The sequence below is a fragment of the Paroedura picta genome, chromosome 11 (assembly GCF_049243985.1).
Source record: "Paroedura picta isolate Pp20150507F chromosome 11, Ppicta_v3.0, whole genome shotgun sequence".
NCBI classification, from domain to species: domain Eukaryota; kingdom Metazoa; phylum Chordata; class Lepidosauria; order Squamata; family Gekkonidae; genus Paroedura; species Paroedura picta.
The window spans coordinates 61,395,153-61,415,997 of record NC_135379.1 but is presented as its reverse complement, the minus strand read 5'-3'; the positions used below and the strand labels follow the sequence as shown (position 1 = coordinate 61,415,997).

The following is a 20,845-nucleotide window of genomic DNA, read 5'->3' as shown; positions in this document are numbered from 1 at the left end:
ACAAACTGTAAATTATTTTATACCCTGCCCTGCGGCGCAGCGCGCCGCTAAATAAATAAAAGAGTAAAGGCTCTGTGGGAGGAGTTAGGGCGGGACCCATCCGGGATAAAAACTCGGAGAGGGCCAATCAGGAGCTGTGAAGCATAGCGCGCCTCCCTATTGGCCACTTGGCCTGCCCTGGACTCCTCACACACACCACTGGCAGCACGCACCTCAGGTTAGTGCGAACCGCGAAGGAGCGCCCAGGGCCGGCAGAGGCCTTGCCCACCCATCACAGCCGGCTTTCGGGAGGGTGGTGGGGGGGGACGAGAGGAGGCCGTTTTGGCCTTTCGGGAGGGGGGGGCGGCAGCCGGCCTCCTGTCAGAAGGCTGTTCTCTCTGACTTCTCTTGGCCCCGGGAACGGCTTCCGCCACTGAGAGAAGACAGGCTCCTAGCACCCATTTTATTCAGACATAAAATGGGCTTAATTTCTAGTATATATATATATTACCTTCCTTGAGCTTTCAGGGAAGGGCAGTTAGAAATAAAAATCATTACTATGATTATGTGCAGACTCATTCTAAATGGGAATTGTTCTCAATGGCAATTTATTTTTCGATATATGGCAGGAAGATCCAGTCAGATCCTTTGCTGAACTATCTAGCAGAGAAGCCCTACTGAGCTTTGACCCTCCCTCCCTCCCTCCCACACACACACAGAGAATGTTCCCCCCCCCCCCGCAGAATGACAAGAAAACAAGAAAAGCATATCAAGCTGCTCACCTTGTGGTACTCTACCAAGTCCACCAGCGTGGCATGCTGCAGCTGGTCCGCCCCCAGGAAGCTGTAGGAGTCCCCCGAGGCATCTATCAGGAAGTGCTTGCAGCCCTCGGCTGAGCGGTAGGAGAGGACGTAGCCTTTGATCTTCTCACTGACCCGGATCAAAAAAGTCCCAGGTGCTGAATTGCTTAGCAGATCTTCAGCCTTCTTTGTTGTCAACATGCCTGCATGACAAAATCAAAGACCAAGAAAAGCATTTTGCTGGTAAATTGTCTCTGAAAAACAACCCTGTGGACCTCTTCTAGGAACTCAGAAGACATCCCTGCTCCCACCCCCCACTTTTCCTCTGTCCTCCAGCTATCTCTCCTCTTCCCCATGCTTTACGGGACCTGCAAGGGATGCTTTCATCCTCATAAACTCCCTGTTGTGAAGGTAAGGCTGGGTGGGGATGGAGACCGTAAAACTCCCTGTGCCATCTGAGTTGTGCTGGACCTGATCCAGGCCAGAAGCACCTGGCAAGGAGACACTTCCTGTTCAAAATGCCGTGGTTTTAGAAGTTCTAATTTTTTCTGTACCTCTTCCATTTCTAACATGTCTAATTGGTTTTCTTATTGTCTCATCTCAGAGTGCCTTTATTGGGGGAGGGGTGCTCTTGATCCAATCCGCATCCTGTTTGCATCCTGTTTCTGCACCCTGCACATTCTCAGATTTTTCTCCTCCAAATCACAGAGTTTAGCTCTGTACACTAATAAGAAAAACTGGATGGCTGAGATATTTTCTCCTTTAGTGCTGTTGATTGGTTTCGAACAAGAGCAGGGCTTTCCATTTTAGTGCTGCCTTCATTTTGTCTGTGTTTCTGTGCTGCAAAACCATTTCCTTCTGCTTTATAAGCCCCCTTAAGTGGTGTGAGAAGCTTGGGGCAGCATCAGTGCTAGAAATACAGAAGAGGCCTCTTTGCCTACAGCCACTTTCCCTCTCTTCTCCCTCCCAACATGTGCTTTACACAGCAGGGGAGGGGGTGAGAAACACTTGCTAGGGCTGCCTTCTCTGTTGTTTTCCCTTGCCTGTTCCCTTCCATCTTGACAATTCCTTTCTTTAAAGTAAAATGTTACACTTGGATTCCTTTCTTTAAAAAATGAATGTAAAGAGCCGTTGCATTTCTCTCTTTAAAAAAAAGGGAACACTGTGTGTGGGACTCACAGGCTTAGTCTCAGCCACCTCAGCCAGTAAGGGGCCTGTCTTTAGACGTCACAGCTTTGTGAGGTCTAACCTAGCTGGGAGTCTTAATTTTTTCCCCGCACAGGAGTCTTTTACTCTTGAAAGTCTAATGTTTTAAAAATGCGTAAAGCACGTTGGGCGGGAGAAGAGAGCAGGAAGTGACTGTAGGCAAGGAGGGCTTGTCTGCACTTCTGACACTGATGCCGCCCCATGCTTCTCACAACACTTAAGGGAGCTACTAGAGTAGAAAAGATGATTTTACAGCATAGAAGTTAAGACAAAATGCAGCACTAAATGACGAGCCCAGAAGTGAAAGCAACTTTAAAACTACTCTCTGCTTACAGTTTCAGAAACTAACCAGTTAGCAAAGACCTCTGCGTAGCATCAGTGCTTGAGGCATGGCCAGGATGGGGGTGGGGGAGAGAGTCTGAGAGAGGTCCTGCAACAGGTCACCGAAGAATGTGCGCACACTTCTCAGATTAAGTGGAGAAAATCCACTCTCGGATATGCCTGTGGAAAAGTTAAGTGACTCTGGGGTTGATTCTGAGCAGTGAAGATTGGGGGGGGGGGGGGAATGAGCAGCATCAGAGGGGACACCTGACTCAGGGACAGATTGATTTTTTGTTTTTTACCTGAGCTGAATTAGCTTCCAAAGGTCAATGCATAATTGGCCCAGGAAGAACAGACAGACTGCTGGAAGACATCTGTAGCCGCAATGGTCAGAAGAGCAACTGCAGCTCCTTCCCGCTACACAGGAACTGGACATGCCCCTTGGGGCTGCCATGTTCTGATCAGGGTTCAGTGCTACCCCCTCCATCCACAGGAACACCACCCTCCAAGTGCACCAATTGCAGGACTCCTTCCTTTTGCATCTGCCACAGTAACTCAAATGGTTGGAAGTGCTGTCTTCCTGGCTCAGCACTTTGCGACTGGTTGGATGGGGTCCTAGTGCTGCTGCCAGTGGACTGGCTTCTTTCACACATGGCTGATGCATGGGTATGCACACCTCCACAGGAGCAGTGGCTGATGGAATGCTGAATCCATAGATCAGGGAGCAGTTTTACTGTAGAGCTCTTTTGGCTACTTGTGCAAAATACCGGCTGCGCAGCCATCATGCTGGGATCTTAGGCTGGCAGGATTTATTCTCCTCTCCAAAACACAGGCAGGCCAATGAGCTGTACCCCTGGCAGGGTGCACACTCTGCTCCCACAGGAGTGGTCCAAGAAGACCCCTGGGATTACTTATCGAGCAGCATCAGAAAGCAAGGCGCTTGCCCATCAGACGAAGGACAAGCACCTTTCTGAAGCGTTTCAACAGGGGGAAAGAGAGCCCAAAGAGGGAAGCGTACCCTCTCCTCCCAGCCAGTCCTCCCAGGCTCACCCTCCCTTCTGTCCTCACCATGGAACCAGGGGGCAACTCGGTCTGCCACCTTCTCAAAGCCAGCTCGGAGAGGGAGCTGCTCTGCCTTGAACCACTGCACGATGCTCTCCTGCACAGCACTGGACGTGGTCCTCGTGTCTCCCTGCTTCCTGTCAGGGCAGAAGGGCTGGTCAGTCACTTAGGAGCCAGCGTGTCCTGGACTGAGATGACACTGGTGGGTTTTTAATAAATGAGGACCTCTCATTGCCTTTTACAAATTTCAGCTTTGCTTCTTTACTGATATTGCCTCTCCTGTCATGCTGTCAGCTTCCCCCCCCCCATTGCAGAGCTTTGCTGTTTCACCTCCTTGGCCCCGCCCATCTGCCTGGCCTTTTGCCTACTCATAGCTGTGGCGCAGAGTGGTAAGGCAGCCGTCTGAAAGCTTTGCCCATGAGGCTGGGAGTTCGATCCCAGCAGCCGGCTCAAGGTTGACTCAGCCTTCCATCCTTCCGAGGTTGGTAAAATGAGTACCCAGCTTGCTGGGGGGTAAACGGTAGTGACTGGGGAAGGCACTGGCAAACCACCCCGTATTGAGTCTGCCATGAAAACGCTAGAGGGCATCACCCCAAGGGTTGGACATGACTCGGTGCTTGCACAGGGGATACCTTTACCTTTTTAGCTTGTTCTCTCAGCTGTGAGGCAGTTTGCTTAGCCCTCAGGAGCAGGAGGGATATTCAATGGCCAATTTAAAAAACCTTGCCTCTGGGAAGAGAGGGGAGGGAATGGGGACCGCTGCCCCATTGTGCCAACACATGGGGTGCTTATGCTGGCCTGGCTTACTGCCAGCCCAAGGAGCCTAGAAAAGGTCAGAGCTGACTGCTGAGTCGCACGGCCACAGTGGTGCCCCTCTGAAGTGGCCACAGAGAGAGAGCGGAAGACGGCCTTGCTAGGCAGGCTCAAGTCCCTTCACTTCTCCACTTCACCAGTCCTTGGAGGCTCCAATTCCCTCTGAACAGAGAGCGCTTCCATTCCGCAGTCATGGCCAACGCCTGCCACAAGCGTGCCTTTCTCAAGCTCTCTCTGCCTCAGCGGCCAGACTCCCATGCCAAGCACAAGGACGAATGAGAAGCCTTCCGGGACTGGCTAAGCTGCTGGAGTGAAGGGCCACACTCAACGTCTGCCTGCCTCACAAAGAACATTCACGGGCTCCTCAAAAGAGGGCCAGAGCTTGGCCGCAGAGACTGCCCCGGCATGCCTCCTGGCTTCCCCTGCCCCTCCTTCTCGCCATACGATTGGCGCACTCACCAGGCTGGGGGCCCATTGGCTAGCCTGGCGCTGGGAGGGAGGGTCTTGGGCTTCGGGGGCAGAGGAGGCGGTGGAGGCAGCACACGTCTCTGCTCCCCTGTCCCGCCGGTCCTGTGAACAGCCGTCGCTGCCCCCTTGTTCTTGCCTTGCAACGAGAGCCTTTTGTAGTCATCGCGGGCGTGCTTGGCGAGGGAACGCCGTCGTTCGTCTTCTGCTTTGGATCGCCTCACTGCAGGCAGAGGAGCAAGACTGTTTTGAGGGAAGGCCTGGAGGGGTGCATCGAATGAACGAGAGGAACAACCGGTGGTGTCTCCAGAGTGAGGCAAGCTGGGGGTGGGCCCTGGCTGCCACATGGGGGGGGCACCACTGGGCCCTGTGCAACCCCACCCTGGGATAGCTGCCACCACCACCACTTCAACGTCTCTGCCCTTCACCCCAAAACCAAACCCGTCCGAGAACAAAGTGCCAAGCCACCTGCTGGAGCTCAGAAAACATTTGAAGCCTTGCGGCCATCCCCAGCCCCACCACACCACAGTGTGGCTGCCCCCTCACCGGCACCCCCACACCCTGAGGCCCACCAGCTGCCTCCAGAGACCCGTCAAGCCCGGTCTGAGCAAAAGGAGCCCACTTCACCGCCATCCTTGCCCCGCGCCTCCCAGGGAAGTCCTGATGAGGCACATCAGTGTCTGGCTGCATGCACAGAAAGGCACATAGGCCAGGTACTCCACTGGGGACAATCGCCTCCCTCCCTCCCTCCCTCCCCCAAATGACGCCCAGGATAGCTCCCAGCACAGCCTAGCAGCGTAAGACACACACAAGGTGCCTGCACAGCTACACCCTGGGGAGCACAGAAGCTCAGCAAACTCCACCCCAGGCCACAACTGAGAAGGAGGCCCATCCCTAGGCCTGAGGGAGGAAGGGAGCTGGCCCAGGTGGCACCTCCTGCTCCGGGGGAGGGGCCATGACCATAGGGGCCAATCCGGCACATCCAGAGCCTGCAGCCCACCCCGCAGAAGCCAGGAAGTGTGGAACGGAGAGGGAGGATACCCCAATCTCTGACTGCAGGTGAGGCCTCAGTCTCAACTGAGTGGTGGTGGGCCAGGTGGGGCTCCTGATGGAAGTCTGCCAATTAGGCCTGGCATGGCCAGTCCTGCCCGAGGGTGGGGTAGTGGGATGGAAGGACACATGCCAGGCACACCAGGCCCACTCCCCACCCCCCTGCAGCTCCCAATCGCAGATGCTGAAGAGGATGGGCTGCCCTCCTGACAGGTGACTCACTTCCTGGGGAGGGAAGGGAATAAGAAGAGTTGTTTTTTTTATACTCCACTTTTCACTACCCAACGGAATCTCAAAGCTGCTTACAATCACCTCCCCTTCCTCTTCCCACAACAGATGCCCTGTGAGGAAGTTGGGGCTGAGAGAGCTCTGACAGAACTGCTCTGTAAGAACAGCTCTTGCAGGGCTGTGACGAGCACAAGGTCAGCCAGCTGGCTGCATGTGGAGGAGGAGGAGCAGGGAATCAAACCCCGCTAGCCAGACTGGAAAACGCCGGTCTTAACCCCGGCAGCCTGCCAGGATGCTCCAGTGGCTCCTGCAGAGGAACGAGGCCATGGAGTGAAGGAAGGCCTGGGTGTCACAGCAGCCTCTCCCCCCTTGGGGAGACGCCGCCGTAGGCAGGAAGGGGTGGGGTGTGCACAAGACTTGTCCTCTGACAGAAGGGGCGGGCGCGGAATGAACTACATGTTGCTCCGGCAACATTATTTGACAGGGATCAAAACCCTCCTGGTGTGCCACTAATCCCGTCCTGCCTGGTCTGAAAGGCCCCGGGTCTTGGGCTGGGCGGCTCCATGTCAGTCATGCACACCCCGGAGAATGGGGGTGGCCGTCACAGATCTGATTTTGTTTAGTTAGCCTAAGTCGGCCCGAAACACCAGAATGCAGAGAATCTGCTTAAGAAACTCCCTGAAAAGTTACCCTCCAGCATTTCTGTCTCTTTCCTGGCACTCAGTGATTGTCCTTGAGAGTTACTCAGCCAGCAGGAATCAGCTTGGCTGTTTCATAAGGATGTCTCCCGCCTTCTGTGGGTCTCGAGAGCCCTGCGTTCAGGGTCTTTGGGAAGCTTCCCTACGGTGCTGTGGCGGCCTCCGTGCATTTCCAGGGGATTCCTTGGCTTGCCTCAAGCCCCCTTCACTCCAAGGTTCTGGGAAAGGCCAGTGCTTGGGTGGCTGCTGCTGACCAGGGGGCAAAATGCAGATTTTTCCAATCGACCAGCAGTCTTTTCCCCTGGTGGTGTCTCTGCCATTCCCTCCCCCTTTCTAGCATTCCCCCCCCCACACACACACACACACAGTCAGTTTTGGGTAACAGCCGTGAGACCCGAGGACTTTCCTTTCACTGAGACACGTGACAAAGATCTCCCTATCGACACCCTTGTGCAGGGGGGCCCACAACCCTCCCGGGAGGTCCCACACTGGCCTGCAGGTTCAAGAGGGCTAAGGCCTCCTGCTCCAGGGCCTCAGGCAAAGGTCGTTTCCCAGTCCTGCCTGCTGTTTAAGAGGCTTTCTAACTGGGAACATCAGGCTGAACTGGACCTCTTGTTGCAGACAGCCAGTGTGGTCTAGGGATGTGGATTTTCAGACTTTAATTGTGCGTTTTAGATGTTGTAACCCACCCCGGACGGGCAAGAAATAGAATAATTCACCCCGAAGCCCTGAGGCGAATGCCGGGGGCCTTACGAGATTCCAGCCAAATAGGGTCTTCTTGGTCTACGTTCTGCGTTGAGCTACCCACAAGATTTGGAGGTGATTCTCCTCGTTCCTGGCTCTGATTCATGGTGTCCCTCATCCGTGTATCTTTCCTCTGCTACACATAGGAGAAAATGCCACGCGTCAGTCACCTCCCTCTTTAATTACTCCCGCGTGTTTCCTTTCATCCATACTTTTACACTGTTAAGCACAGTTCTCATCTCACCCCTTGCCTTCCTCTCCTCCAAGCTGCACAGGCCCAACTCTCTCTACCTCTCCTTGCGAGGCCTGAATTCCAACCCCTCAACCTCCCTAGTCACCCTTCTCTGAACACCCCCCAACTTGTCCATCGCCTTCTTGAACTGCAGTGCCCAGAACTGAGCCCAGTAGTCCAAAGGAGGTCTAACCAGTGTGGAATGCAGCGGTCCGATAACTTCCCTCGCTTTGGATTTGGTGCTCCTAGCAACGCAGCCTTAGCTGCCACGTGGCACTGTCGGCTCTTATTCCACATACTGTCTGCCAGAACTCCTCAATCCCTTTCAGGTGTCCTACGAGCAAGACAGGAATCCCCCTTCTTCTACTGATGCATCACATTATTATGGCCCAAAGGTAATACTTGACCCTTTTCCCTAAACCAGCCTGCTTTGCCATCTCCCCCTGAGGGCCCTCCCAGGCTGCCACTTTAAGACTAAAAGGGGATATTTGGATTTACAGCACTGGATCAGACAGACTGTGCCTCATAGCGCCTCCTTCAGGGCTCTCTGGGCTTTTAAGAGGTGGCCAATGATGATGACGACGTAGGGAGTGCACCCTGTGGCACAGACGACAGCCCTGTTCTGTCTAAGTGGCATCCAAATGACCTCCCCAGCTGTGAGCCCCTTGAACTGCCCTGAGCCCTGACTGTGGCTTCTGCCAGGACGGAGTGTGCTGTCCTGGCCTCCCTTTGCACACTCGCTCCCACCCCAAAGTTGCCTTACCTTCTGTGACCGGCTGATGGAATCTGCCAGCATTTCCTCTACGCTTCTGGATTTGCTTACAGCAATCTGGAACCAACCAAACAGAAGATGGTCAGCAGAGAGTCCTGTGGTCCCGCTCGCTGCCAACTCTGGGACTCAGTTGCTCGTCCTCTAAAGGAGCCAGCTGGCACCCTGGGGTGCCCTTGGGCCCAGGAAACAGACTCTAGAGCAGAGGTAGTCAAACTGCGGCCCTCCAGATGTCCATGGACTACAATTCCCAGGAGCCCCCTGCCAGCAAATGCTGGCAGGGGTTCCTGGGAATTGTAGTCTGTGGACATCTGGAGGGCCGCAGTTTGACTACCCCTGCTCTAGAGCTGGGGGCCCTTTCTGCTCTTTTCTTGGTCTGCTTCCCTAGGCTGAGACCTGAAATGCAGCTCAAGTCCCCACAAAGAGGAAAGCTACGTTTTGTGAGCCATGAAACATTCGCTCCAGAAATTGTAGCCGTTCAACACTAGGCCTATACAGGGACTCTGGGGTCACTCAGGGATTTCCACCAGACTCACTGAAAATTCAAATCTGGTTTCATGAGCATTTTTACTGAAGAAAACCCAATTCCATATGGTGAGGAAATCTATACTGGCTTGGTTGTTGCTGGGCTAACAAGGACCACGCCAGAGATCTTAGGTGAAAAACCAGGCTCAGGGCAGTGGCCGGAGAGGTGGTCAGGAGCAGAGTGACCAAAGCAGGGGCCTCATCATCAGCTTCTATAAACCAGCAGTCAAGAGGGGCGGGGGCGGAATGGTCTCATTGAGCAATGTTATTTTGAACACTGTAGATGTTTGAAACAACTTTCTGAAATATGGGGGGGGGGAGTATTCTGATTCTACCATCCCTGAATAGTGACTTGCAGATCACTGTTGCTTTATCATGCAAAACAACTTTTTCATAGCAATAGAGCTAGATGAAATAAGGAACAACAGCCACTCACAAAAGAAAAAGAACACGAAGAGCAAAAAATCAATGAAGCCAACAAAGAACTAGGCCATCAAATTGAAGTTGTTCTTGAAAGACCACTAATTCAATACAAGCTATTGCCAGTCCGGCCTCAACTCACCTCTGCACAGGAAGAACTGAAAGCAAAAACCTTAGGGCAATAAAGGACAAAGACTGCCTGAAAACATTACAGAAAGAACTGGCAACTCACTGGAAAGATCAGTGCCATGAGTCGCTGAAGCATTTCCACAGCAAACGTAACTGTAGTAACAAGAACCAGGAATGGATTTTAAGAAAAAAGTAATTAAGGATTTTAAGCCAAAATCAAACTAGCAAATGAGATTGGAGGAAAAAAATAAAAAAATGCCAACCAGACTTAGAATCATAGAATCATAGAGTTGGAAGGAACTTCAGGGGTCATCTGGTCCAACCCCTTGCACTATGCAGAACACTCACGTCCCTATCGCTCATCTACTGTAACCTGCCACTCCCTTGAACCTTCACAGAATCAGCCTCTCTGTCAGATCTAGCCTCTGTTTTGAAATTTCCAAAGATTGAGAACCCACCACCTCATGAGGAAGCCTATTCCACTGAGAAACCGCTCTCACTGTCAGGAAATTCTTCCTGATGTTTAGACGGAATTTCTTTTGAATTAATTTCATCCCATTCGTTCTGGTCTGTCCCTCTGGGGCAAGAGAGAACAATTCTGCTCCATCCTCCATATGACACCTTTTTAAATTCTTGAAGATGGTTATCAGATCCCCTCTCAGTCATCTCCTCTCTAGGCTAAACAGACCAAGCTCCCCCAACCTTTCTTCATACGTCTTGGTCTCCAAACCCTTCACCATCTTTATTGCCCTCCTCTGGACACGCTCCAGTTTGTCAACATCCCTATTCAACTGGGGTGCCCAAAACTGAACACAGGACTCCAAGTAACAGCCTTAAAAGAACTAAAAGAAAGGAAACTCAAGGATGAAAGAAGAAAAGCAAACCTCAGAAAGAAATATCCCCATTAGACCTAAAATCGATACCCCGAGTGGCCTGTGTTGCTTTGTGTTCCCTTTCACTCAAGGAAAGCACGAGGATTTAAATCAGGGGTAGTCAAACTGCGGCCCTCCAGATGTCCATGGACATCTGGAGGGCCTCAGTTTGACTACCCCTGATTTAAATGGAAGGGGCTTCATTGACACTACTGCACAGCTGCAATTAAGCAAATGTGTAACTGTCAGGTCTGATTCTGTGCCCCCCTCGATGTAGAACGTGGTGACCCCTCCCTCCCTGGCCTCACCATGGAGCTTCAACCCAGGAATGACTGTGTCCCATAGGCCTTCCCCATTGCACCAAGCACTCCATTTGCCCCCTCCAGCTGACCTGAGCCTCCAGGGAAGAGTGGAGTAGAAATGAAATAAAGACACACAGAAGAACCTTGCCTTGGAGGCTCCTTGCACTGGCATAGGGAAGGCAGCTCCTCGGAAGCCCTTACATGAGAAGTAGCAGTCTGAGCCCCATCCCAGGCCCAGTAGGACCCTCTCCGCAGCATCAGGCAAATGTTCCTTTCAGCCCTGGAGGAAGGGAAGCACCAAGCAGGGCAGGTACCTGAAGGCCATCTTGTCTGAGGGCACTTCCTGCAGGTGGGGCTTCTGTCACCCCTTCCGGAATCTGCTGCTCCCCACAGTTTTCTCCCACTCCTGACTGGAGTTTGGCACCTCGTGACGTCACAGAAGGCTCTGGGCAGGCTCCCCCGAGGCAGCTTGTGGGAACAGCAAAGGGAGAGATTGGACACTGGCCGCTTGCACATGTAAGCCAAATTACATTGGAACTCTCCCACCTGACAGTTGATCCACAAACCTTTGTTGGGGGGCGGGGGTGGTCAGGCAGGGGAACAGCCTGATGCTGGTCCTTCTCTCCAGGGAGGTCCCCAAAGTTGTCATGGGAGACCTGGAACCCATCACTTGGGAGACACCCGGTGGGGCTTCGCAAACTTTCCCATTGCCACTTATTCCGTTTTGTATTCATGTGGGCTCAAAGCTTTGGGACTAGGGGCCATCCCTGTGCTGGTGACACCCAGCTGTTTGGGAGCCCAACCACCCCTGGGCTGGGGAAGCCATGAGCAGGTGGCTGGGGGAGAACTAGCGGAAGCCAAGTGCAGACAAGAGGGAGGTACAAGCGGCTGGTACAAGCTGATGTCCAGGAAGGAATTGTGCTCCTGACCTGAGGTGGCTGAGGGTTGTGTGTTGTTTGTTTTTAAACACAGCCTCAGTCTAGGAAGACTTAATCTCTAGATTAAGGCTTGATCTAGCCCCTACCCAGCCAGTACTGAGGCAGCCGCATCAGTTGCCAGTTGTATACCGGATCAAGTTCAGGGTTCTTCAAGGCCATCCACAGTCTAGGTCCCACGTACCTGAGAGACCATCTGTCTCCCTAGGCCCCCCGCAGGGCCTTGCGCTCCGCAGGAGCAAATCTGTTGGGGTTCCCCAGCCCACGAGAAGTAGGCATGGCCTCAAGCAGGGCCAGGGCCTTTCACCGTCCTGGTGGGATGGGCTCCGGGAAGAGCTAAGGGCCCTGACCAAGCTTTCCCAATTCCACAGGTCCTGCAAGACCAGGCCTTTGTTTCAGGCCAAGGTAATTAAGATCAGAGTGCCGCTCCTCAATTTAGCCAGGAGAGCAGGTTACCCTGAGGCACCAGGGATGGGGGACTGTTGGGGGGGGGGGCTAGTGTCACTGCCTTGGTGGGTCTTAAGGTCTTATGGTGGGGATTGCCTTATTGGTTTATCATTGTTATGGGATTTTATTGTTGTAACCCGCCAGGAGCCAGCAGTGCTGTGAGCAGTGGGTAAGAATGAATAATAAATGCATAATCTCTAGAGCAGGGGCAGTCATACTGCATCCCTCCAGATGTCCATGGACTACAATTCCCAGGAGCCCCTGCCAGCGAATGCTGGCAGGGGCTACTGGGAATTGTAGTCCATGGACATCTGGAGGTCCGCAGTTTGACTACCCCTGCTCTAGACGGAGACGGAGCCTTCCTGGAACAAAAGTAAAATCAATTCCCCAGGTTTTCTCAGGACTGAAATCCCACTTGATGGGGTTTAAACTCACACGGTCCAGCCTCACGGGCTACACCCACGCTGAGCCTATTACTGTGTGTTGCGATTAATTATTTGCAAATGGGGCAGGAAGGGGGATTTGTTTTACTTCCTTGAAAGAGTTTAACACTCATTTTACAGTTTCTTGTATTGCAATTTTGTACCAATAACAAAGCCTCAGAAGGAAACCACGTTTTTTTCAAAGAATGGCAGGCCTAAAGCCACGGTGGGATAGAAGGGGGCAGTGTCCCATCAAAAATGTGTCAAAACCCTCTAACGAGCAACAATCTTTCAGGTGCAAATTGTCCACATAAAGGAAAACAGAAGGAGTTGATGTAAAGGTAAAGGTATCCCCTGTGCAAGCACCGGGTCATGTCTGACCCTTGGAGTGACGCCCTCCAGCATTTTCATGGCAGACTCAATACGGGGTGGTTTGCCAGTGCCTTCCCCAGTCATTACCGTTTACCCCCCAGCAAGCTGGGTACTCATTTTACCGACCTCGGAAGGATGGAAGGCTGAGTCAACCTTGAGCCGGCTGCTGGGATTGAACTCCCAGCCTCATGGGCAGAGTTTTCAGACTGCATGTCTGCTGCCTTACCACTCTGCGCCACAAGAGGCTCTTGAGTTGATGTAAAAAGGTGCAATTCCTGTCGTAAATCTTCCAAGGACAAATTTCCTATCTAAGTATGACAAGGATGAGACAGGCTGAGGGGTGTGGGAATGTTCAGCCTGGAGAAGAGGAGGTGGCTGAGAGGGGACAGGATGGCTCTCTTTAAGTCAGCGGTCCCCAACCTTTTTATCACCAGGGACCAGTCAACGCGTGACAATTTTACTGAGGCCCGGGGGGGGGGGGTAGTCTTTTGCTGAGGGTCATCACTGCCACCTGAGCCCCTGCTCCACTTGCTTTCCTGCTGCCCACTGGGGGGCGCTGCCAGCAGCAGCTGCGCAGTGCCACGCCGAGGGGGAGCCCCAGCCATGGCGGCCGCTGGAGAGCACCAAAGGTGAGCCGGCAGCAGAGTGGCAGGGCAGCCCCCAAGGCAGCAGCCGGGGAGGATGATGAGGAGAAGCTGCGGCCCGGTACCGACTGATCCACGGACCGGTACCATTCCCCAGATCGGGGGTTGGGGACCACTGCTTTAAGTATTTGAAAGGTTGTTACTTGGAGGACGGCAGGGAGCAGTTCCTACAGACAGCAGCAATGGGCTTAATCTACATGGAGAACGGTACCAGATAAATATCAGGAGGGAAATTTCACAAACTGAGTAGTTCATCAGTGGAATAGGCTGGTGGTCTAAGCAGCAGGTGGACAGATATTTATCCTGGATGCTTGAGGATAATCCAGCCTTGAGCAGGGGGTGGGGCTAGATGGCCTGTGTGGCCTCTTCCCACTCTAGGATTCTAGGAGTCCAGTTCAGTTGTGAAATGGGCTGCCTAAGGAGGTGGGGAGCTCCCCCTCACTGGGGGTCTTCAAGCAGCAGCTGGACAGATACTTAACCTGGATGCTGGAGGCTGATCCTGCACTGAGCAGGGGTTGAGACTAGATAGCCTGGATGGCCCATTGCAAATCTAGGATTCTATTATTCTAGCAGAATTAGCAGTCAGTGAGGCTGGAAAGCCCTGATTTTAAAAGTCTGCAGCAGTAAGGGAAGGGGGGGTCATATTGGAGCAAAACACAATGGAGGGAGGGAGAGAGAAAGAAGAGAAACTAAGGAGTAAATGGATGACAATCGGCAAGGAACCAAGCCCTATGAAGATAGGTTGAGGGACTTGGGAATGTTCAGCCTGGAGAAAAGGAGGTTAAGAGGAGACATGATAGCCCTCTTTAAGTATTTGAAAGGTTGTCACTTGGAGGAGGGCAGGATGCTGTTTCTGCTGGGTGCAGAGGAGAGGACACGCAGTAATGGGTTTAAACTTCAAGTACAACGATATAGGCTAGATATCAGGAAAAAGATTTTCACAGTCAGAGTAGTTCAGCAGTGGAATAGGCTGCCTAAGGAGGTGGTGAGCTCCCCCTCACTGGCAGTCTTCAAGCAAAGGTTGGATACACACTTTTCTTGGCTGCTTTAGGATGCTTTGGGCTAATCCTGCATTGAGCAGGGGGTTGGAGTAGATGGCCTGTATGGCCCCTTCCAACTCTATGATTCTGTGATTCCGTGATTCTGTTTTGCAGCAGACTCAGAGCCAAGAAAAGAAACGGAGAAAAAGGGAACAGGAGTCTTGAATTTATATCCCATTACATCTCATGTAAATTTTATTTCTAATAAATGTAAAGCATTTTCCCCCAACACTGCCAACTGACGAACAAATACATCATATGGTCTGAGCTGCGTACTAAAGTGCTCATTTGCTCCCCCAATAGGAAATTCTGTCGAAAAGCCTCGCTATCTGGGGGTGGAGTTAAAGACAAGTTGAAGTTCCCTCCCGTGCTTAAAAGCCGTTCCAGCCCTGACTGGAATCCATTTCAGACAAGCAATCTAAGACAGCTCCAAATGTTAAGACTGAAGTCAGATTAAGAGGAGACAGGGTCCATGAGTCACCTAGAAAAGCCTCAGAGTTGATCCTTCACCATTTGCACAATTACTTTCCTCAGAAAGGGCAACCAACAGGACAGTGGCTGACCAAACCCAGGAAAGGGCTTCTCAAGCCATGAGTCACCCAACACTCCCTTCAGAGGCTTACTGAAGTCCCAGCAAAAAGGGACTCCCTTCGCCCTTCCTCCCTTCCACCTGGCAAAATGTTAATAGCCAGAAAGGACTGAGCACCCAGTTTCATTGTCTGAATGCACACAAAAGCTCACACTTAGAATAAACTTTTGTTGGTCTTAAAGGTGCCATTGGACTCAAATTTTGTTGTTCGTTAGTTAATTCTGATTGCTTAAGGTTATCATCATGGGGGATTGGAATGCCAAAGTAGGAAGCCAAAAGATAACTGGGATAACAGGCAAGTTTGGCCTTGGAGTGCAAAATGAAGCAGGGCACAGGCTGGTAGAAATTTGTCAAGAGAATACAATGGTCATAGCAAACACTCTTTTCCAACAACCCAAGAGACGACTGTACACATGGACATCACCAGGTGGTCAACACAGAAATCAGATTGACTATGTGCTCTGTAGCCAAAGATGGAGAAGTTCTATACAGTCAGTAAAAACAAGACCAGGAGCTGATTGTGGTTCAGATCATCAGCTTCTTGTTGCAAAATTTAGGTTTAAATTGAAGAAAGTAGGGAAAAGCACTAGGCCACTCAGGTATGAACTAAATCATATCCCCAACGAATATACTGTAGAGGTGACAAATAGATTTAAGGAATTAGATCTGATAGACAGAGTGCCTGAAGAACTATGGGCAGAGGTTCGCAACATTGTACAAGAGGTAGCAACCAAAACCATCCCAGGGAAAAGAAACGCAAGAAAGAAAAATGGCTGCCTGAGGAAGCTTTACAAATAGCTGAGGAGAGAAAGGAAATGAAAGGCAAGGGAGAAAGAGAAAGATACACACAACTGAATGCTGAATTCCAGAGACTAGCTAGAAGAGATAAGAATGCCTTCTTAAATGAACAGTGCAAACAAATAGAACAAAACAATAGAATGGGGAGGACCAGAGATCTTTTCAAGAAAATTGGAGATATGAATAGAACATTTCATGCAAAGATGGGTATTATAAAGGACCAAAATGGTAGGGACCTCACAGAAGCAGAAGAGAATTTTAAAAGGTGGCAAAATCATACAGAGCAACTATACAATAGTGAGCTTAACATCCCTGATAACCATGATGGGGTAGTTACTGACCTGGAGCCACACATCCTGGAATGTGATGTCAAATGGGCCTTAGGAAGTCTGAGCAACAATAAAGCTAGTGGCGGTGACAGCATTCCAGTAGAACTATTCAAAATCTTAAAAGGATGCAGTAAAAATGCTACACTCAATATGCCAGCAAATTTGGAAAACTCAACAATGGCCACAGGATTGGAAAAGGTCAGTTTACATTCCAGTCCCAAAGAAGGGCAATGCCAAAGAATGTTCAAACTACCGCACCATTGCACTCATTTCTCATGCTAGCAAAGTTATGCTCAAAATCCTACAAACTAGGCTCCAGCAATATGTGGACCGAGAACAGGCAGGATTTAGAAGAGGCAGAGGAACTAGAGATCAAATTGCTAACATACGCTGGATCATGGAGAAAGCTAGGGAGTTCCAGAAGAACATCTACTTCTGCTTCATTGACTATGCTAAAGCCTTTGATTGTGTGGAGCACAACAAATTGTGGCAAGTTCTTAAAGAGATGCGAATACCAGAACATTTTATTTGTCTCTTGACAAACTTATATGCAGGTCAAGAAGCAACAGTGAGAACCAGGCATGGAATCACTGATTGGTTCAAAATTCAGAAAGGGGTTCGGCAAGGCTGTATATTGTCACCTTGCCTATTTAACTTGTATGCGGAGCACATAATGAGAAAGGCGGGGCTAGATGAGTCACAAATTGGGATCAAGATTGCAGGGAGAAATATCAACAACTTCAGTTATGCAGATGATACCACTCTAATGGCAGAAAGGGAAGAGGAACTAAAGAGCCTGTTGATGCGGGTAAAGGAGGAGAGTGCAAAAGTTGGCACACAAAAGTGCATCTAGTCAAGGCTATGGCATTCCTAGTTGCAATGTATGGCTGTGAAAGCTGGACCATAAGGAAGGCCAAGCGTGAAAGAATTGAGGCTTTTGAACTCTGGAGAAGACTCTTACAAGTTCCTTGGACTGCAAGGCGAACAAACCGGTCAGTCCTAGAGGAGATCAACCCTGACTGCTCCTTAGAAGGCCAGATCCTGAAGATGAAACTCAAATACTTTGGCCACCTCATGAGAAGGAAGGACTCCCTAGAGAAGAGCCTAATGCTGGGAGAGACTGAGGGCAAAAGAAGAAGGGGACGACAGAGAATGAGGTGGATGGATGGAGTCCCTGAAGCAGTCGGTGTGAACTTATATGGACTCCGGGGAATGGTAGAGGACAGGAAGGCCTGGAGGATCATTGTCCATGGGGTCGCGATGGGTCGGACACGACTTCGCACCTAACAACAACAAGGGTTACTTTAATTCTCAACAGGTAATTGAATCAGTTCCATAAAAGTTAGATTAGCGGATTGCTGACACAGATTAAACATTTGGCCTTCTTATCCTTCTTTCGCAAAAATTATTGAGGACATCAGAATTCTCTTATAGCCACCTGTTGATTATCTCATCTGCACCTGACCCCAAAACCTGCTCTCCACCAGAGCCAGGGCTTCCGGCTGCAGCCTGGTGGAATGAGTTGCCCGTCGAAATACAGGCCCTGATGGGGCTGCCCAGGTATCCGAGGGCTTGTCTGCAAAACAGCCCCCTTCTGCCAGGCCTATGGCGGAGGTCGCGGCTGTCATGACATCTCTTTGGCTCCCCCAACCCCCATTTTAGATCCTCTTGGCCCCATTAGCCTGGCAGAATAGCTAGGGGGTGGGGAGGTATTGACTTTATCTGTATTTATCGTTTATTGTTAACTGCTCTGAGCCTGCTTGCGGGGAGGAACAGTGTATACATTAAACAAACAATTCCCTGTTACGTCCCAGTCTTTCCTCATTTCCCCCCAATTTTTACCTAAGCTAGTTTTTCCCCGTACTTTTTCCCCACTGTGGAATGAATTTGTGAGATACCCTCTTGCTTGGGATCTGAACATTTATTCCTGCCTATGGACAGCCTCCCAAAGTGTGCCTGCACATGGAAGCTCAACACCAGCACGAGACTCTGTTGGTCTCCACGGTGCCACTGGGCTCCAGCTATCCTTCAGTTATGCTGATGGACATTTGCAGTCGACCAAGAGAGTTGGAGGCAATATGTATTCTGCCAGCAACAAGTTCATCCACCAGGCCTTCAAAAAGCAAACAAAGGCACTGCGGAACTGCTCAGCTTGAAAGGAGATGTCTCCCCTTTATACAACCGCATGCCTAGCGCAAAGGAATTTCTCTTGGCTGGCAGCGGAAGGCACCTAGCAAACCGGACGGACCAGATTGCCGCCTTCCCCCCGCTCCTTAGGATGTTGCAAGAATCCCACAAACCTCTGTGGCTCCGTTTCCTGGACCGACCGCCTCCTTCTCCTCCTCTCTCTCTCAGCGGTGAGTTCATCACAGAGAAGGTCATACGGCTTGTCCAGCCGGTGCTCCCCCATCACCCACACCCAGACGTCCCCATCTGCTCCGAGCTTCCAGTGCACAGACTTCCCACAGGCTGCAAGACAAAAAAAATACGGCTCCACATGTCACAGGCCCATTGGATGGCATGATCCAGTAGAATGCCCCCTCTGCCAGGCAAGCCAGCTGGGCCCCCTCCCTGCCTGGCAGCACCGGAATGGCAGAATGTGAGCTTGGGAAGATTCAGTAGATTCAGGATGGGCAAAAGGAAATACTCTTTTGCACAGAGCGTGGTTAAAGTGTGGGATTTGCTGCCAGAGGATGAGGGCCCCAGGATAGACAGTTTCAAGAGGACACTAGAGAGATTCCTGGAGGAGAGGTAAGGTGGACCTCCATGTTCAGAGACAGCAAACCTTAGAATAGCTGTGCCAGGAAGCAATGTCAAGGGAAGGCTCCAGCCTCCATGCCCTGCTGTTGACCCCTGTGTGAGACAGAATGCTGGACTAGATGGACCCTCCCTGGTCTGGTCCATCAGGGCCCTTCTTGTATGTGATAACCAGCACTATGAATGGAACCTGGTGACTAACAAGAAGCCAGTTAAATGTCTGGAGAATGCGCCCAAAGGGCAGGCTTTTGCCTAGCTCCCAACAGCAACTGACTGGCAGCATTCTGGACCAACAGGAGTTTCTGAGCTGACTTCAGGGGCAGACCATGAGGAGTACATTACAGCAGGGGTCGTCAACCTGTGGCCCTCCAGATCTCCGTGGTCTACAATTCCCAGGAGCCCCTGCCGGCGTTTGCAATTGTAGTCCTGGACATCTGGAGGACCGCAGGTTGACTCCCCCTGTATTACAGTAGCCTATTCTCAAGGTCACTGTGGCCCAATCAGCCAAATCAAGGTGTGGGAGCCACTTTCCGTGCTAAATTAAGATGGCAGAAAGCAGTTTTGCAGCTGTATGAGCTCACTTCCCTAGCAAGAAGGCTGGATCCAGGGCAGCCGAGTGGCTCATACCCAAGCCGGCATGATCAGTTTTCTATCCTGTGCTCTGGGACCTTACCAGGCCCTCTGGCTTGTCAGGATTCCCATTCCACTTGCCGACTCTGTGCCAGTAAGGAAGTGGTTCAAGAAGGCCTCGCCGGCAGCGTCTGGCTGCTGGCCTGGGACACCCGGCCTTCCTGAACAAGGTGGTGGGCACAACCCCAAAATGGCTGCTCAGGAAGACCCCCCACCACAAAACCATGAATGGTAGTCCATGGACATCTGGAGGGCCGCAGTTTGACAACCCCTGCTCTACACAAAGAAGCCCAGGGGATGAGGCTCAGCCTTGTCGTCCCCCCCTCAACAATTTAAGTTGTTTAATTAATGTTGTGTGGCGTCTTGCCTTCATCCCTGAGAGTCCAGGCCAGATGGGTGACCCAGGGCAAGTCAAGCGCCACCAACAGGAGGGGGCAAGCAGGAAACAGAGCCAGGAGGTTTGCACCACAGAAAACAACTATTGAGGACCTTCCAGGCACATTAAAGCCAGCCTGGGGTCGTGCTGAAGAGCAGCGGCCTCTAATCTGGTGAGCCGGGTTCGATTCTTTGCTCCTCCTCCACCCAGCAGCTGGGTGACCTGGGGCTAGTCCCAGTTCTGTTAGAATTATTCTCACGGAGCAGTTCTTAAAGAGTTCTCTCAGCTCCTACCTACCTCACAGGATGTTGTGGGGGAGAGGAAGGGAAGGTGTCTGAAAGAGAGGCCACACTGCTATCTGGAGATCCGGGTTCGAGTCCCTCCCTGGGCCGTCGTGGGGCTGAAGGGAAGGCAAGGGGTGGGGAAAGGACTGACCGGGGCTCCCCGGAGGCCGGGCGTCCGCTCCCGGAGGGGGGTAGGGGGGCGCTGTCAGGGCGGGAGATCGCCAGGCGCCGCCTGGAGCGTGGCAACCCTCCCGCCGGCTCGCTTTCCCGGGCCCCCCTCGACCCCCCCCCCCTCCTATCCCGCCGCTCCGGCCGCCGACCTGTCCGCGCTGGGGGCGTCCGTCGAGGGTGGCTCTCCGCCTCGGCCTCCCTGTCCCGCCAGCGCCGGACCTGCTCCTGCCGCATCTGGACGAAGAGGAGCTGCTTCTGCTCGTCGCTCAGCTCGGCCAGCAGCTCGGGGGGCACCCGCATGGCCGACAGGATCTGGCGCAGCATGGCCCCGCCGCGGCACGGCACGGAGCGGGCGCCGCTTAGGCCGGCAGCAGCAGCAGCAGGCAGGGCAAGGCAGGCAGGCAGCGCGCACCCACCCCACCCCACCCCTGGGAGC

General features: G+C 52.1%; 1 protein-coding gene across 2 annotated transcripts in view; it reads right to left on the bottom strand.

The window, feature by feature from the left end:
- Positions 1-20,845, bottom strand: part of SH2D4A (SH2 domain containing 4A) — a 24,285-nt gene extending 3,440 nt beyond the window's left edge. For both annotated transcript variants that reach the window (XR_013225540.1, XM_077304117.1), the window contains exons 1-8: positions 20,559-20,845; positions 18,492-18,660; positions 10,930-11,083; positions 8,362-8,427; positions 7,376-7,502; positions 4,641-4,869; positions 3,375-3,505; positions 762-982 (exon numbers count right to left, since the gene is read on the bottom strand). Coding sequence is in view for 1 of the 2 variants with exons in the window: in XM_077304117.1 (XP_077160232.1) it covers positions 762-982; positions 3,375-3,505; positions 4,641-4,869; positions 7,376-7,502; positions 8,362-8,427; positions 10,930-11,083; positions 18,492-18,660; positions 20,559-20,733 (1,272 nt within the window). In the remaining variant the exon portion in view is untranslated. The remainder of the gene's footprint in view (positions 1-761; positions 983-3,374; positions 3,506-4,640; positions 4,870-7,375; positions 7,503-8,361; positions 8,428-10,929; positions 11,084-18,491; positions 18,661-20,558) is intronic.